The 18,144-nt window shown below is 33.7% G+C and overlaps 1 protein-coding gene across 1 annotated transcript; it reads left to right on the forward strand.

Moving 5' to 3' along the window:
- Positions 1 to 7,830: 7,830 nt before the first annotated feature.
- NTS (neurotensin) lies at positions 7,831 to 15,734 on the forward strand. Its single transcript, XM_002823556.5, has 4 exons — positions 7,831 to 8,093; positions 10,260 to 10,321; positions 11,981 to 12,205; positions 14,964 to 15,734. Exons 1-4 carry the CDS (start codon positions 8,021 to 8,023, stop codon positions 15,114 to 15,116), a joined length of 513 nt encoding a protein of 170 aa, XP_002823602.1. The 5' UTR covers positions 7,831 to 8,020; the 3' UTR covers positions 15,117 to 15,734.
- The last annotated feature ends 2,410 nt before the right edge of the window (positions 15,735 to 18,144 follow it).

Consider the following 18,144-nt stretch of genomic DNA (forward strand, 5'->3'; position numbering starts at 1 on the left):
CACAGTACCATAGAAATAGCACAGTTTCCCCAGCTGGGTAGCACATTCACTCACCACCTCCCTTGGCTGGGGGTAGGGGTCCCCTGCCCCATGAGGCTCTCAGGTGGGCCACTGCACCACACTGTTCTTCCTCTCTGTGGATCATGCCAGCCTCCTAGTCAGTTCTGATGAGAGAACCTGGATACCTTGGTTGCCGGTAAAGGATTCTCACACTTATTACGGTTCTTTTAGATGGGAGTCTCCCAATGCCGCTGTTTCTAGTGGGCCACCTTGGCCTCAGCCCCACCCCTCCACCCCAGTTTGTACTTTCTTGTGGAGAAAAATCATCTGAAGCTCAGGAGCACGGAGATGATCCCCTTAAACAGAACCTAAATAGGATATGTTACCTGCCTGGTCCTTGTAGGTATTTGAGTATGGTTATCTGACATATGACCATCTCCATTCAACTTCAGGGCCAGAGAGACTTAGAAAAAAGGTGATCATGTTACATAGTAAAACAAAAGTTTATCCAAGTAGAGATTCCATGATCTAGGAGCTAAAGGATTTGTGTTTACTTGACGATAGCAACAGAATTGATTGTGCCAAAAGCAAGACATTCTGCTGAATAAAGACAAAAAATAGGCTGTCCAAAAAGAAAGCCGATTTCATAGTGACTAATCCCTTTGGTGTGTTCCAACTTCTGGGGATGCTATACAGAAACTCACAAAGAAATTATTTCTCAAAGTAGCTTGACGGAAGTTGAAGAATCAATCCTTCCCCTGAGAAAAGAAGTGAGGTCAGACTCAGAGCTGTGAGGGCCTATGTGATTAAGAGTTGGAAGGTGAAGGAAATTTGTAACCCATCTAGAATATCTGGACTTTTGTTTCTTTCTCAGAAAAATGAAAGTATGAGACTAGCTCCATACAGCTCTTTTCAGTTTTACGTTTTCTGGGTCAATGAATTATGATGACATTAAAATATGGTCTAGTACTGTGAGTTCTTGCCTGATATTTCCATTCTGTACATACTAGTGTCTCCACCTAGAGTACAAAGTGGGAAATATTCTCCTTCCCAGGCACCAAGCTTTGACTCCTCTCAGGCTAAAACCTCACTTTTTCTCTGATTCTTCTATGCATACTTTCTATCTTCTACTCAGTCACGACAACTCATTGCATCCAGAGCCCATTTAGGTTCTTCATGATCTCTGTGTTTGGAAGAAGGATTCTGAGATCAAGGGTCTGTGTTTTTGTTTAATATGTGTAATACACCTAAGTCTGAAAAGGTAGAAAAACATGGTTAAACTGATGAATTGGAATTAAAATCACACTTAATTTTTTCACTAAATGTACCTTTAAGTTAAAAGTATTAGCCTATACTTTGTTTGGCGTAATATTTTATACAGCATGTTAATACAAGATTTTCTTTGACTTATTACTTGGGTCTGGTATTAACGTTACAAAGATTAGCTGTTGCTTTGGAATGAAAGCATTGCAGTCCTACCCATATTCTACTTAGTAAGTCCCATTGTCCTTAGTTAAACTCTGTATCTCTTATTTTTTTTAACTTGTGAACTCTGCTTCACGGTATGCTGTGTTACATGAAATAAAATTAACCTGGCATATAGTAGGTTTTCAATAATGAATTTCAAAAGTATTCTTTAGATTACTCCTAGGTCTGTAGTAGTGGTTACAGTGGCTGTTTCTTCTAGACTCAGAATGCTCTAATGTTGACTATAGTCTTCTGTGTCTGACAGCTTGCTGGTACTTATCCTTTCTGCACAAATCGGCTCACCAAATTTGGGGCCTTCTGTAACACCATACACCCAGTTTTCCTCAAGGACAACTTACAAAATTCCAACTGGAATTAAATCAATATTCAAGAATCTTTGAAAGGAGGCATTTTTTCTTACTATTTCATTTTGCTAGGAATTTCTCCAAAAGAGATTTCCTGGATTTTATTATTCACAGATTGGAGAATAAAAATGTCCTTGTGAGAGGTGAGGGAGTGGTAGCTTATTCTAAAACCATCGGGGAGGGATTCTTGGAATTCAATTAATTCATTAGTGCATATTGTCAATATTTACTGAATGATTACTATGAGGAGAATTATTTATGTTCTGATAATTTAGGGAAACAAGACAAGAATATCCATGCTTTTATTAACAAAAGACAAAAATAAATGAACAAATAAAGACTTGTAGAGATTGAATGGGGATAGTGGTGAAATAGGTTTTATAATAAATGGTTGTATCAGTCAGCTATTGCCACAAAAATGCTGCATAACAAGTGACTCCAAAAGTCAATTACTTTAAAGCAAATTATTTAACTCTGTTCACATGTCTCTGAATCAGCTAGGGTAACCCTGCTTTAAGCTCAGGAATCTCTCCCTTACATTGCAGGTGTACAAGTCAGCTGGGGCAGCTCTGCTCCATATGTCCCTTCTCATTTGGGGATCATCTGAGAAAAGAAAAGAGTTTCTCATGGCAATGACAGAAGAGAAAAAGGGAAAGCCCTATATTTCAAGCACAAATCAAGTCTGTCTTTTTCTTATGTCTACTAACATCCCACTGGCCAAAGCAAGTCTCATTTCCTAAGTTAAAGTCAAAGAGTGAGGAAGTATATTTCATCCACTCTGGGAGGAGTAAGGGAATGAATATTTGATGAACAGTAATCACAGTATTCATTGCAGATCTTTAACAAAAAACCTTAGCATGTTGCAGAAAAGCCAGAAGACCAATGTGCTTGAAACTTAGGAACAGAAGGGGAGAATGGTAGAACATGATGATAGAGAGGAAGACAAAACCCACTCAGGTAGCATAGGCCATCATCAGGCATTACAAGAGGAAACCTTTAGAGTGTTTTAAGCAGAGAATGACAGGAGTAGATTTACATTTTAAAAAACTTTTCTGGAGTTTTTGAAAGCTGAAAGGGATCAAGGTTGTAGGGAGACTACTCAAATGGTTATTATGGCAGCTCAGGAGAAAGGTGGTGGTGGCTTGGACTTAGGTGGCAATAATGACATAAGGAAAAGTAGTTAGATTTCAAATATATTTTGGAACAGGCCTGCACCCCAGGGGGTTTTGCTAGCTTGGAAGTGGAGGGGAGAGAGAAACCATGCAAATGGATTCTAGTTTTTAGATCTGTGCAACTCAGTATATCATGGTTCTAATAATTGAAATGAAAAACTCTAGAGGGGCAGAAGATTTTTAGAAAGATGTTTGGAGGAATCAAAAGTTTTACTTTAGACAATAAGTCTGCCTAATGAAACTCCAAGTAGAGGGGCTAATGAGGTGATTGCATATACAATTTCCAGTAGTCAGAGATACAAACTTGGAGGTTATTAGGAAATAGATAGGTTTCAAAACCATAAGACTTATCAGATTCACTGGGAAAGCACTGTAAATTTAAAAAGAATCATAAACCCAAGGAGTATGAATAATATAAAGCCATTACATTCCAAATTTAACATGTAGTATATTCTTGAGAAAAAGAAAAAAAGTGTTTCACTGAATTTGCTCCTGATAGACGATGGCTCAAGTACATCTGCTCTGTTTCAGGTATTGCAGGTGCTATGGAAATTTTCTTAGACTTTGTAATATTAAAAAAGAAGAGAGAAAGTTTTTTTATAATAAGAATTTATCTCATTTATTACATTAGATAATTACACTAATTTATAAAACTAAGAAACATGAAAGAAGAAATTTGTCAGGAACATTTTTTTCTGTAATACTTTTATTTTGGTCTTATTCAAAAGGGAGACCTATAAGGAAAACTACCTGAGCATTACACATAATGGGTGGCAATTTTGTGAGTATTTACATTTTTTCCTAGACATGAGAAGCAAGATTATAGGTGAAGTCCGCAATGGCTGCAATGTGGAGTGTGGTTAGTTAAACACAGTAACTCATTAACATATAAGTCCCAAGCAAACCATGTTTTGTAATTACGTTTTAAGTTGCAAAATATGCTTTGACTACAGAAGTCAGTCATCAATTTTTCCAGGTTAATTACCTATAAGGATGCAATAACAGAGATAGGAAGAACCGAAAGGAAATGAGCTAGGAATTTGTAAGGATTATGGGCAAAGCAAGGTTACATACAGATTGGGAAATTGAATGTTTGTTTACATTTACCTAAATCTCCAAGGCTGGGTTATACACATCCTATGTGGGTGTATGCATGCACACATCCATCTGTATTTCTAGAAAATAGACTTTAATTGAAAAGAAAAATCAATTGGGTTCACAGACTTTGACATTATTTGTTCAGATGAATCAGAGTTGCAGCTTCAAATGATAGACTCATTTATAGAAATTGAGCAAACTCATAATTTATCTAAACATTCAGCTGATGATTGTACATGATACAAGAACAATCTTCTTGAATGATTTTTTTAAAGTTAACATTTCCAGTCAGAGAGGAAAAGGATGATGAGAGAAAAGGCTGAAAAAACTGACTATAAAAGCTCACATAAAATATGAAGATTAATGATAACAAAAGAGTGTTAAAAGATGTGGCTGAAAGAAACATTTAAAATTAAAACATGGAAAGGGCATGTAAGAAATTTAACATAATCAGTATTTTCATTCAATTTAGTAAGTATGTGTTGATCACTTATGGATTATAAACCTTAGAAGTCAGAAAGTTTCCTTCTAGCAGTTTATAGTTTACCATAAACTGTATAAACAAACTACGGAGTATTTAACAGAAAACTAGGAAAAATAGAAGTAGACAAGACTACTTTCAGGACTCAAACTGGGAAATGTTTTTGTTGATTAGGCCGTAAAATACAGGATGATCAAAGGAAGGTGAAGGGGAGATTCCAGGTTGTAGAAACACAACAGGCCAAGTTTTAGGTATTTAGGTTACCAAAAGATTCGAAAGTCCAGGAAGCTATTAATGAGGTATTGAAGTCACCAGAGATATAGGAAAAAACCATAAGGAACTGAAGAACCAACCCTTCATCAGTTGGTTCCAGAGCTTGCCCTTCTCCAAACGAGATAAGCTTACAGACCACTCTTTCTAACTGCCAATTCTTCAGGTGTCTCTGTTGATTATTTTCAGCAATTACCTAATAAAGTTCTGACATAAGTAACAATACAAGCTTAGAAATCTACCTACCTTAGAGATGTTGTAATCAACAGGTACCTAACAGGTAACATCCACTTAAGAAGGCCAACACAGGACTATTATTAAAGGACAATTCTTAAAATCTTTTTCAGATATTTTAAGAACTAGGTAACCCTTAGAAGGATCTAAGGTAGGCCGGGCACGGTGGCTTACGCCTGTAATCCCAGCACTTTGGGAAGCCGAGGTGGGCGGATCATGAAGTCAAGAGATCGAGACCATCCTGGCCAACATGGTGAAACCCCATCTCTACTAAAAATACAAGAATTAGCTGGGCCTGGTGGTGCGCCTGTAGTCCCAGCTACTCGGGGGGCTGAGGCAGGAGAGTTGCTTGAACCCAGGAGGCGGAGATTGCAGTGAGCCAAGATCATGCCACTGCACTCCAGCCTGGTGACAGAGAGAGGCTCCATCTCAAAAAAAAAAAAAAAAAAAAACAAAAACAAAGAATCTGGGGTAAAAAGCCTTTAAAATAAAAACAGTTCACCCATCTCCATAGCAAGGTGTCTACAATCCTGCATTAAAGGCATCATTTAGGAAGTTCGTAGGGTACTTTTTAAGTGGAAAAATACATACTTAACCTTTATCCCTACAACAAATTGTTTTATTGGTTTATCTGTAGCTTGAAGGCATTAGATTGGAGCTAGAAACAAAAAGCGTAACACATTAAAGAAAATACCAATTAGAGGTCAAAGTTTATCTACATCATAATTTTACCAAAGTTATACATCTTTTTTCCCCAAAAGAAAAATAGCTTATAGCATCTATTTGAGTTTGAATTATCTGACATAACTTAATGTTTCCCTATTCTTGAATATTTATCATATATCTCAGTTTTCACATTAACAACTAATATCCATGTTATATATTTAAAATGAATTTCCATTAATCCTTCTCCCCCCTCCCCCTTTTTTCTAATTAATTAGGAATCAATTTTGTCAACATATTGAAGAAATCATCTGAGGAAAATAAGAATCACATTTCCTTTTTACTGTTAGACTGCTATCACACATTTTAAAAGATCACTCTTTGTATTTGCAATTCAAAAGCAGAGAAAACAACTAATTTAATTATCATGCAAAGTATATATAATTTTCCTGATTTGTTAATCAAAGTGGCTTTAAGAGGATTCTGTCACAAAGATGCTCTGAAAGTAACAGGAAAGTAAGCACAAATCCTCACTGAGACTCTTAAGTGAAAATAAAGTGTTTCAAGCTTCCATTGCTCCCCCTAATGGTAGGAAAGCAGAAAACATCTAGATGTATGTATTTCACATTTGTCAACTAAATACTTTACAGAAACCTTCCTCCACGTGAGTATGTTCAATATTGTGTTTTATGTAAGTTCAGAAAACAAACTAAAAGTAATAAATATATCAGTTATTATTAAATTGCTGGTATTATATGAAAGACTCCTTGCTATTCTAAGTAATTATTAAATGTTTGGATTTAATCTCTTTGCTTAAGTTTAGGGTAAAGGTGAAAAAGTTAAACTCATAGATTGTATAATATAAATCAATTATCTATAAGAATCAATCCTATCTTTTCTCAACTGTTACTAAATGATTAATTTACTTAAAAATTAAACAGGGCTCAGACAACTTTACATTCAAATATTCACATCTCTAACAGCACTGACCTGTCAAATTACTCCACGTATCTTGAAATGCTTACTACAAGAAGAAAATTTGACTCTAAAAGTCATTTTGAACAATTTTCTTTTGAGAACTCAGACAAAGAATGGGTATCAGTGTAACTCATGAAATACATGAAGACTATCATAGAAAAGTGACTTTGGTGAATGGTGGTTATTTAGGATTGTCTCCTTTCCAAAAGTACAATCTCATTTTTATGATGAAAAGAGTATTATAACAGGGAAAGATAGCTGATGCAATAGTAAAAACTGTTGAGAAGGGAATTATACAAAGAATGAGACATGGCATCAAGAATGAATTCAAAAAGAGCAGAAAAATATAGGCACAAAAAGAGATAATGTACAGAAAAATGTCAGTGATACAACAATACAAATTTTTACCTGCTAGCATGTAAGTAATTTAGAGCTGGATTTTATAAACATGAAATTGTTTTTCTAATACATTCAACCAAAAGTTAGCACACATAGTTCAGTGATCTCTCATTACTTACAATAAAATATTTTCTATTTGTTAGGAAATAATATCTTATTCCCTGGATCTATTATTTCTTTTTATTGATTTTCTTTCTATTCTCTAAACTTATTTGCTTAATTATAACTGATTCTCTGTCTATATTCCATCTTATTCTAGCATGGATTATTTAAAACCTGTATTAGTTTTGGAACCACTAAACATTTGCTCAGAAGTTTGAATTACCAGAGAAGCACCCTAACTCTTCAAGAACTTCCAAGCCTAAGGAATCACTGATTTCATGCATTCATCCTGGAGATTTTGCTTAAAAATTAGAAATAACAGATCTCATGTTTCACAAAATCAAAATGACAACTTTTGGAGCAGGGGAATGAGAAGTGGGAAAAGGATGATACAGGGGGTTCTTTGTCAGTATGCTGTATATAGCAGTGCAGTTGAATGACTCCTGTGCGTCAGAAATCCAAAGCAGCAGCAGCAGCAATTAGGGAAGATCATCATTTTCACACAAGGCTCAGAGATGGGGGAGGAGAGCAGCGGGGACAAAGGAAAAGGGAAGGAGAAAGCGGGGCGAAGAGGGGAGGGATGGAGGTGAAGATAGGGCACATCCTGCAAAGATAATGCCTGTACAATCAATGACATCATCCTCCTGCTTATATATATAGGGGAATGGCCAGAGCACCTCTCATAGTTCACTCACTTTCAAAGCCAGCTGAAGGCAAGAAGAAGTGCTAGAGAGAGCCCCCTTCAGTGTGCTTCTGACTTTTATGGACTTGGCTTGTTAGAAGGCTGAAAGATGATGGCAGGAATGAAAATCCAGCTGGTATGCATGCTACTCCTGGCTTTCAGCTCTTGGAGTCTGTGCTCAGGTAAGAAAAACAGAATTTCACAACTCCCTGAAGTGATTTCTTTTTTCTCTTTTGCAGTGTGTTGCTACTTATGTTAATGTATCTAGGGAGAAGAGTTGCTCCCTTTTATTCAGGATTTACCTTTTAGTGACAGAAACTGAGTATCTTTTTCTCTGCCTTTATGATTACTGAGAGATGTATTTTCCCTTTTAAAATCTGCAAAGCAATAAAAGGGATTTTAATGAAACACTGCACGACCCCCTTTGGAATTCAACCACTAGAGGGAAAAAACCCTACAAAACTTTCAATTAGGCTGATCATTATCTAATGAGAAATACAGAGGCAGTGGCTGTCAACCTGCAAACCCATCATTAAATCCCATTCCATTCAAAATGTTTTACTCTCATCCTCATTCATTCTCTTAGGAAGCGGTGGCCCTCATGCCCTTGTAATAGTCCCCATATTATTTTCTTAATTGTTTGTGTTAAGATAACAAATAAAGTGAAAATTGATGCTTAGTGAAAAATGAAGCATTATTTGTAGAAAATTATTTCTAGAGAAATACAAAAATATTCTAGATCCTTTTTGAGAATAGAGTTTGCATAGTCTAATAAGTGTGCTATTAATATAACTGTTTGGCATTTTTTCCATGCCATTTAAGTTAATACAAAATACAATTGGAAAATTGGTATTCTTATATTGATGGAAATGATTTGACTTTAGAGTGTTTTGCGTGTGGTTTGAAAGAAGTTATATAGTCCTAAATATCTACGAATAACTCACTTTGAAAATAAGACTTAAATTGAGAGGTATAACATGAAATATTACAACCATTGCAAAAGGCTCTACTTAATATTTAAGAAATATTTGAGTGACCACTTCAAAGGGAAAAGAACACCTTAGGAAGCAAATGCAGCAAAAATAATTTAACCTGCTCTGTGTTTTTATGTATCATACATATGACATGGAAATGTTTAACTCAAACTCATGCTATCATTTGATTTAAATTATGAAATTAAAATCTAAGAAGATATAAATGTGATTTATACAAAATTTTAAATTTATTTTAATCATCAGAACATAACTTTCAGCTTCTACTTTTTAAATCTTATGAGAAAAAACAAACTTTTTTACAATTATGATTTTATCTGAAAGTTATATGAGATTAAAGATTCACATACTTCTGGAAGAAAAACTGGGTTATTGATTAAGCACTGTGTTTATTAACTTGAAACTACTTGTTGTAATAATGCAATAGTTATGAGGATTTTGGTATACATTGTTCATAAATTCCTGAAACAGATTATGTCTCTAACAAATAGGGAGAAAAGATCTCTTGTATAATTTAGATTCTAGGTAAAATTAAGCCAATGGTTTCTCCGATTGTGACATTTCTTTTTACTGAGTGTGTAGTACAAGGAAGATAGAGTCATTTTTAACTTTATTTTTACTATTGTATAGTATTTTCTAAATTTTCCTTCTCTGTAAAATATTCATTAACAGAAACTTGGATAGAGTTTTTTAAAAATCCAGAGATCCATTTTTCAATGCTGTTGTACATGTGTTGTTGAACAGCTCCACTTTTGCTTCAAACAATTTCCTTAAATGCCTATGAAAAAATTAAGGATACATAATTCTGAATTCTTACTTAAAGTACAAATACAATTCTTTCAACGTGTGTTTTGTAAAAAAGCATCACAAGTTAAGCAAACCTCAGTATCTTTATTATTCTAAAATTATCAGTAAGAAATTCCCTTTGCTTTTGTCTTGAAAAGGTCTCTTGTATAACCTTCATTATGTTGTGTTTTCAAATGTTAATATGCATATTTTCTATATATGTAAACTATGGCTAGTAAGAAATAAACTACTCTATCATATTTGGTAAAATATGTGTTATACAATGTAATCACATTTTTAAAGTCTGAAATTCAAAGATTAAACAACTCCAAGTGATCAATAGCTGAAAAATAATCATATGCTTATTTTCTTAGAAGTGCTTCTACTATTTTAGCTTCCTATTATGCTAAAGTATAACTATAATTTGTGTTTTAGGATTACTATTTTTAAGAAAATACATAAGAAAGACACTAACCTCTAAGATTTTTTTTAGATTAACCTAAAATCTGTAGATTATGATATAATTATATGATATGTGATTATAGTAAACCTGATTTTGATTTTACTCAGATTCAGAAGAGGAAATGAAAGCATTAGAAGCAGATTTCTTGACCAATATGCATACATCAAAGGTAACTTTTTCTTTTGTTTAATCCTGGGTTGAAGAACATATGAATTTTCATTATAAACATGGTATCCTTTTCCCATAGTAATAACTTCTCATGAAGATTGAAAAGTTCCTTGAGAGGCATTTCCTTTTTGAAAAAAAAAATTTCTTTTAGTTAAAGGAAGTTAAAGGTGTTGACATGACAGGCAAAGAAATTATAATTCTATCAATCAGCATGTTGCAATTTTAATTAATTGCCACACATATTTACGTGCCTGTAAATGTTTTTAAAGGAACTTGTTTCCATGCCTTTTACATTGGGTATGATGAAAGGTATATGGGTCTCAAGTTAAATGAAAACAAAGTGAGCTCTTTGCCTTTTTCATTATATTGGGGGAAATAAAAAGGTGTTCCTAAATTAGAAATAAAAGTTCATGGCAACCTGCGAAAGAAATGTAGTATAGAGGGGACAGCAATGGACTGGCAAGCAGGAGCACTGAGATCTAATCCTGAAACAGTGACTTATTAAATATTTTATCTTTAGCAAGTGGATTAATTCACCTTGCTTACCTGTGTTTCCTTGTTTTTAAATGCAGGGGTTGCAGTTCATAACCTTCTAGACATTTACCATCCTATAATGTATTTAGTAATTACTAAACTGTGCTCTTCATTGTATGTCTGGATTTAAATTCTCCCTATAACAGACATGTTATTTTTACATGTTCTTCTTTTTTTTTTTTAATTGAGCCAAATACAACTTTGTATCCTGGGCCCTATTACTCTTCTGTTGGGGTCTTGAAAGCAAGTTTTTAAAATTACAATCTGTACCTAGGAATACATTCTGGGGTACATGTGCAGGATGTGCAGGTTTGTTATACAGGTAAATGTATGTTGTGGTGGTTTTCTGCACCTATCAACCCGTCACCTAGGTATTAAGCCTAACATGCATTAGCTATTTTTCCTAATGTCCTTCCTCCCTCCACCCCACCCTCTGACAGGCCCCAGTGTGGGTTGTTCCCCTCCCTGTGCCCATGTGTTCTCATTGTTTAGTACTCAATCAGAATACCAATGGCTACAACTTCTTCAGTTCAAAAATAGACAACTGAAGTTAATAGTCTGTGTTAGAAAATGGGATAAGTTAGGTGTCTTGGTGTCTTGGTATAGATTTACCTAATTCCCAGGTGCAAGTTAATACATGAAGGTTCTATATAATCTGTAATGCTACCCATAACAATTATTAATGTGTGGAATGCATTACTAGCCTCATACTTTGTAATTGTCCACATTTAATAATACCATCTTTGTCTCTGCTCCATTACACGTTAAGCTGAAATGTAATAGAGATAGAATAATTGTTTTATTTTTAATTTTTCATCTGTGATATATATATCATTTATATATTTCTGCCATCATTTTAATTTCCTTGCTTTCTTACTTTGCTCTGTGTGTACACACATAAGTGCATGTGTATGTGAATATAACTATTGCATTTTATTAAATAGAAGTTATGAGATATTGGCAGTATACTATTTTGTGAACATGATGTTACTAAATAAATAACACTGTATTTATTAGACTGGAGTAGCAATTAGACCCTAAATGTGATGGTTTAGCACACTGGGAATTCATTTCTTGCTCATGTAACACAAGTTTTAATTGCAGGGTTTTTTTTAATACATTTCAGATTAGTAAAGCACATATTCCCTCTTGGAAGATGACTCTGCTAAATGTTTGCAGTCTTGTAAATAATTTGAACAGCCCAGCTGAGGAAACAGGAGAAGTTCATGAAGAGGAGCTTGTTGCAAGAAGGAAACTTCCCACTGCTTTAGACGGCTTTAGCTTGGAAGCAATGTTGACAATATACCAGCTCCACAAAATCTGTCACAGCAGGGCTTTTCAACACTGGGAGGTATAGCAATAACAAAAGATTAATATGATTATAGTTACACTAGTTAGCTCTCATTTGTATTAATTTCTTAAATTCCCAATCATAATCATAACAAGAGGAGTTACAAGTATTGAAGAAGAACAAGCCATGTGTTGAAGTCAACATTGCTTCAAATCTTCAAAGTGTCCTTCAAATATTTGAAACTCAGCAGAATATGTTTTTCTTCAATATTAAAAAGAGGATATATCTTAAGGCAGATTTGATCCACATGTTTTTATTATGCTTAAGTGGATGGCATGTTTAAACAATTTTTGTTGTTGTAGGTGGTGGCATGTCTAACAAATTTAAGCAACTCAAAATGTTGTCTTAGAAACACAAAGTCATATGTAGTGATCTATAAACAAACACAGAATATAAAGGTTCCAAGTAAAACTGGAATAAAACATAAATATTTGTATTTAAATATATTAGGCAAATAAAATATATTTTTATGTATGTAAAAATATAGGATAAGGATATATTAGGTTAGTGCAAAAGTAACTGCAGTTTTTACCATCAAAAGTAATGCCAAGAACTGTAATTACTTTCGCACCAACCTAATATATCCCTATTACTCCAGTTTTATCTGGAACCTGTTGTATTTGAATATATTAGGAAAATAAAAATATTTTGAATTTATATAAAGGTATATATAGTAAGGATATATATCCCCATCATTTCAGTTTATTTGGAAACCTTTGTGTTCTGTGTTTGTCCATAAATACACACAAAACTTAGTGTGTAATAATGTACTTGAAAAATGCTTTACAAATTATTGTCTTCATTGATATATTTTGCTCTGAAAGATAAATTACAGCTTTGGAAAGATATAGAACAATGTCAGGATAAAGAAGCGAATGGGGAAGAAAAATAAATTCTTCAACAAAATCAAAACAAATTTTTAAAAATTTCCGACAAGGGAAACATTTCTTTCTAATTAACCTTTAAGAGAAATTTGGTCAATATTTTATATTCTGGATTTACACTGACATTGGGGATCTGAGGGTGTCTTCCCTGCTAATTTAACAAACTTGTGATTGACTACCAAAGAGCTACCCTGTGGATAAGAAGAAGTGCAGGCAGAATTTCTAGTGTTTATTATAACTGGTAAGCAAAAAGATAATTTCTAAACAAAAAACTGAAAAGACCAGTTTTTAATTTACTATTAATTATTTAATTTAAATTCTTGGTAAATTGTTTAGTATTGAAAATATGTTTTGGCCAGGCACGGTGGCTCACTCCTGTAATCCCAGCACTTTGGGAGGCTGAGGCAGGCGGATCACTAGGTCAGGAGATCAAGACCATCCCGGTTAACACGGTGAAATCCCGTCTCTACTAAAAATACAAAAAATTAGCCGGGCATAGTGGCCGGCGCCTGTAGTCCCAGCTACTGGGGAGGCTGAGGCAGGAGAATGGCGTGAACCCGAGAGGCGGAGCTTGCAGTGAGCTGAGATCGCGGCACTGCACTCCAGCCTGGGCGACAGAGCGAGACTCCATCTCAAACAAACAAACAAAAAGTTTAAGGACAAAGAAACTTGAAACTGTCCGTTATATGTTATTTATCCAAAAAAAACCTCAGTAAACTATTATGTAAACCAATCAAGTGCAAATAAGATTAAAACTTTTCCCTATTTTAAATGTTATTGAGTGATTTAAAATAAAATGATAATATTCTGAGCATAGTACAAGTAATTACAGACTATGCACAAAAAAACTAAAGATTAAGAAACTAGATTGTCTGACAGTAGCTGTTTTTTTCTCCTCTGAAATTGAATAGCTGTGGGTTGAAATAAAGTACTTGGTTGTAAGATTTTATTCGTATGCATTGCAATTTAAAACTTAGTCCCCTATCAGTATTTGTTATAGTGACCCCTCAAATTAGAAGACAACCAAAAATACAAAGAACATTTTTATCTTTAACATACTTTTAAAGTTTCTGTAAATTGTGTATTAAACTCTGTACAGATTTCTTAAATGGTAGCTGAAATTTTTGAGTCAGAACCATATTCTTAGAAAACAAATTATACTTAATATTAGAATGGGGCATATTCCTGCCTCATGATGTTAGGCAAGATTCTACATGGTGCTTAACTCCCTTAAGTTATTGAATCTGAGCTTGCTTTAATGATTAAGCACCAGAATCTAAAGAGATTGTCATCATTTAAACAGAGCTTTCCCATATGTTGATTTCTACAACTGACGAAGTTGGATAAAGCAACTTTCATCCGTCTATTGAGAAGTAGATCCCTGGAATGGTTTTCATGTCAAATCAGTAACTGACTTAATTGAATATAAAATTGTGTTACCTTTGTGGCCAAACTTGGTTTACCAGATCAAAAACTATATTTATTGTAATATATTATATATTTCATCCTTTTGGTGTTTCCATCATAAATTGAAGCCTGAACAGTACTCAGAGGTCTATTTGATGTTTTTCTTCAAAGGGCTGGATTAGTGTACGGCCTTGAAATATATAGTATAGAAATTTTTTAAAAGAACTAGCCTGGTGAACTAGGAAGAATACTGAACTGAATCAGAATTACCATGTTCTTATACTATTTCAGCCACTGAATAGCCGTCTCTCCTTTGAAAAAACAATCTCTTTGAACTTCATGTATCTCGTATCTCACCTACATATGTCTTGCTGTCTTAACAGCAAATGAGATAGAATGTAGAAAAATGCTCTGAAACAAAAGAATTTATTCATGTAAGTTTCACTTATTTTATCTCTATCTTGCAGTTAATCCAGGAAGATATTCTTGATACTGGAAATGACAAAAATGAAAAGGAAGAAGTCATAAAGAGAAAAATTCCTTATATTCTGAAACGGCAGCTGTATGAGAATAAACCCAGAAGACCCTACATACTCAAAAGAGATTCTTACTATTACTGAGAGAATAAATAATTTATTTACATGTGATTGTGATTCATCATCCCTTAATTAAATATGAAATGATATTTGTGTGAAAATGTGACAAAACACACTTATTTGTCTCTTCTACACTTGTGGTTTATTGAATGTGATTTTTCTGCACTAATATAAATTAGACTAAGTGTTTTCAAATAAATCTAAATCTTCAGCATGATGTGTTGTGTATAATTGGAGTAGATATTAATTAAGTCACATGTGTAATGTTTTGTAATTTTGCAAAACATATCTTGAGTTGTTTAAACAGTCAAAATGTTTGATATTTTATACCAGCTTATGAGCTCAAAGTACTACAGCAAAGCCTAGCCTACATATCATTCACCCAAAACAAAGTAATAGCACCTCTTTTATTATTTTGACTGAATGTTTTATGGAATTGAAAGAAACATACATTCTTTTCAAGACTTCCTCATGAATCTCTCAATTATAGGAAAAGTTATTGTGATAAAATAGGAAGAGCTGAAAGATTGATTAATGAACTATTGTTAATTCTTCCTATTTTAATGAATAACCTTGAACTGAACTTTTTGTCTGTTAAATGAACTTGATAGCTAATAAAAAGACAACTAGCCATCAAAATCATATGTTTCTCCACAGATTTACTTCTTTATAGAGTTACTTTTTATATAATTTTTCTCCTTTTGCATTTTGATCTAGTAAATAATAGTTTTACTTTTAACTTCACTGAGGTATTTGTGTGACTAATATTTTTCTCAATTGGGAGGAATATTTGAGGCAAAAGCTATGCTTGAAATAACGCCTCTTAAATTTTCTTTAAGATCATACATATGGTGTCTGAAGCCCTCAAAGCCTTTGCAAGTCATCATTAGTAGTGACTTTCTTGACTCTTTCTTTTATAGAGATCTAGGAAGTCCTCCCCTCACAAGACTGCAACTTATCCCACAGTTATCTATGCAGGATAAATCAGATCTTGAGTTGTTCTGTTATTAAGAAGCCTTTACAACTCCATATCCCTTTGAGAAGATTGTCCCTCCCTGAGGATTACTATTACACTTGAAAGAAGTTAAGATAAATCTATAGATCTCTGAGTTTTTCTTGTAAAATCATGACTTCTCATTACTACTACCCCACCATCTCTTACCATCCCATTAGTCTCATAATTGAAAGTGTCCAAAGTCCTGCTTATAAGAAGGAAACTATTTCATAATGATTAAGATTGTCTTCTCTGCAGCTAGAATGCCTAGATTCAGCTCCATTATTTACTAAGCAGTATTGGACAACTTACTTGGCCTCCCTGTTTATTGAATCATAAAATGTAGACAACAATGAGGTTTGCAGGAGGATGATATGAGCTGATATATATATATTTAAAATGCTTAGAATGATGCCTTGAACATATTAATAACACACTAACAGTTATTAGTAGTAACAGTAGTACCAACTTTCCCATAAGAAAGTACTCATCAGATGATATACTTCCCTGTTTACTTCATTAGTTAACAAAAGTTCAAATCTACTAGGTCATACATCATCATCAAAACTCTGTTCTAAGCCAACACACACTCTTTTCCAACCCTTTAAATCCTTTCATTGGTTATTCTATGAAATTCATGGTCATTGCTTTCTTAATAGCTTTTTCAATGCCTGACTGACTTTGACAACATGTGTTAACATTATCTGGAAGTGAGGTATGTATTCTGGTCACTACTATATCATTTTTCCTTTCCCTTTCAAAAACTATGAATTATTTGAAATATGGGGCATAAGACAATTTCATCTACTGTGTTTTGAATAACTATTGTTCTCTCAGTTTCTGAACATCTTTACCTCCAATAATGAACGTTTATCCTTTTCATATCAACCAGTCACTTCCATGGTCATATCACAGAACATTTCACTACCAATAAATTCATTCTTTTCAAAATCTCATTTTCAAGCACTCTACTCTGGAAACATCATCTTGTTTTTCCAGTTCACATAAGCTAGTACTCTCACTACAGCATCAATGATTCTGTCCAACCCATTGTCCCACGTCTTTTTACTCTTCATCTTCTAATTATGACCTTATCTTCCTCTTTAGTTAGCTTACTTTGCTCCAAAATTAAAATGACTCCCTTGTTACCCTCAACTCTCTGTCTTAAATCATATAAGTTTCTCAAAGCATTAGCAATTAAACTTAAATCTCTCCTGATTCTGACCTCACTGAAAAAGCTTAACATAACTGAAAGAAATTGTTCAGCCTTGTTGAAAAGCCACACTTAAAATTTTTAATCACAAATCTCAAGTGGATCCTTATTATTGCCCAGAATTCCTATTACATTTGTCTAATAAATTTCACTTCTGATTCTCAGTGATGATTGTTTCATACCCTCTCTTCTTTGAATTCCAACATTTTTCATTCTCCTAACTTCGTTTGACGACTTTTCAATTATTTCTTCAAAAATTAAAAACAATAAGACAAAACTTTTTATCATTCTTCCCTCTCTATCAAGTATAACCATCTCCCTGCATCTAACTTTCATTCTTTTTCTCCCTTTCCATTTTGATTGAAGAACTTTTTCTTTTCTTATCAGGGGCACCTCTTCATGTCTCCTTCTCAGTAAATTGTCCTAATCCCTGCTCAGGCTAAAAATCTAATAGTCATTCTTAATTTATTCTTTTAATATACATCTTCCATTTTGTCCATTAAGAAGTTTTGTTGGCTTTGCCTTCAAAATACATCTTAAACTTGTGTCTTGTCACATTCACTATTACTATCCTAAGCCACCATATTTCCCTCTGAACTATGGCCGTTTCTTCCTAGCTTCACACCCCGGTATCAATTTCATTCATCTATATCCACATAGCATATACCTTTTTACAAATTTTGATTTACTTTTTCATTGGTACACAGTAAATACACATATTTTCTGGGTACATGTGATAATTTAATACATTCATATAATTTATAAAGAGCAAATCAATGTAATTAGGATGTCTACCACCTTAAATATTTTTCTTTTCTTTATACTAGAAATATTTGAATTATTCT

The sequence above is a fragment of the Pongo abelii genome, chromosome 10 (assembly GCF_028885655.2).
Source record: "Pongo abelii isolate AG06213 chromosome 10, NHGRI_mPonAbe1-v2.0_pri, whole genome shotgun sequence".
NCBI classification, from domain to species: Eukaryota; Metazoa; Chordata; class Mammalia; order Primates; family Hominidae; genus Pongo; species Pongo abelii.

What these genes read in the sequence shown, in the direction of transcription:
- NTS (XM_002823556.5), top strand. Translation starts at nt 8,021, where the DNA reads ATGATGGCAGGAATGAAAATCCAGCTGGTATGCATGCTACTCCTGGCT. An exon ending in CCAATATGCATACATCAAAG is followed by an intron (nt 10,322 to 11,980) that starts GTAACTTTTTCT and finishes AATACATTTCAG; the next exon opens with ATTAGTAAAGCACATATTCC. An exon ending in GGGCTTTTCAACACTGGGAG is followed by an intron (nt 12,206 to 14,963) that starts GTATAGCAATAA and finishes TCTATCTTGCAG; the next exon opens with TTAATCCAGGAAGATATTCT.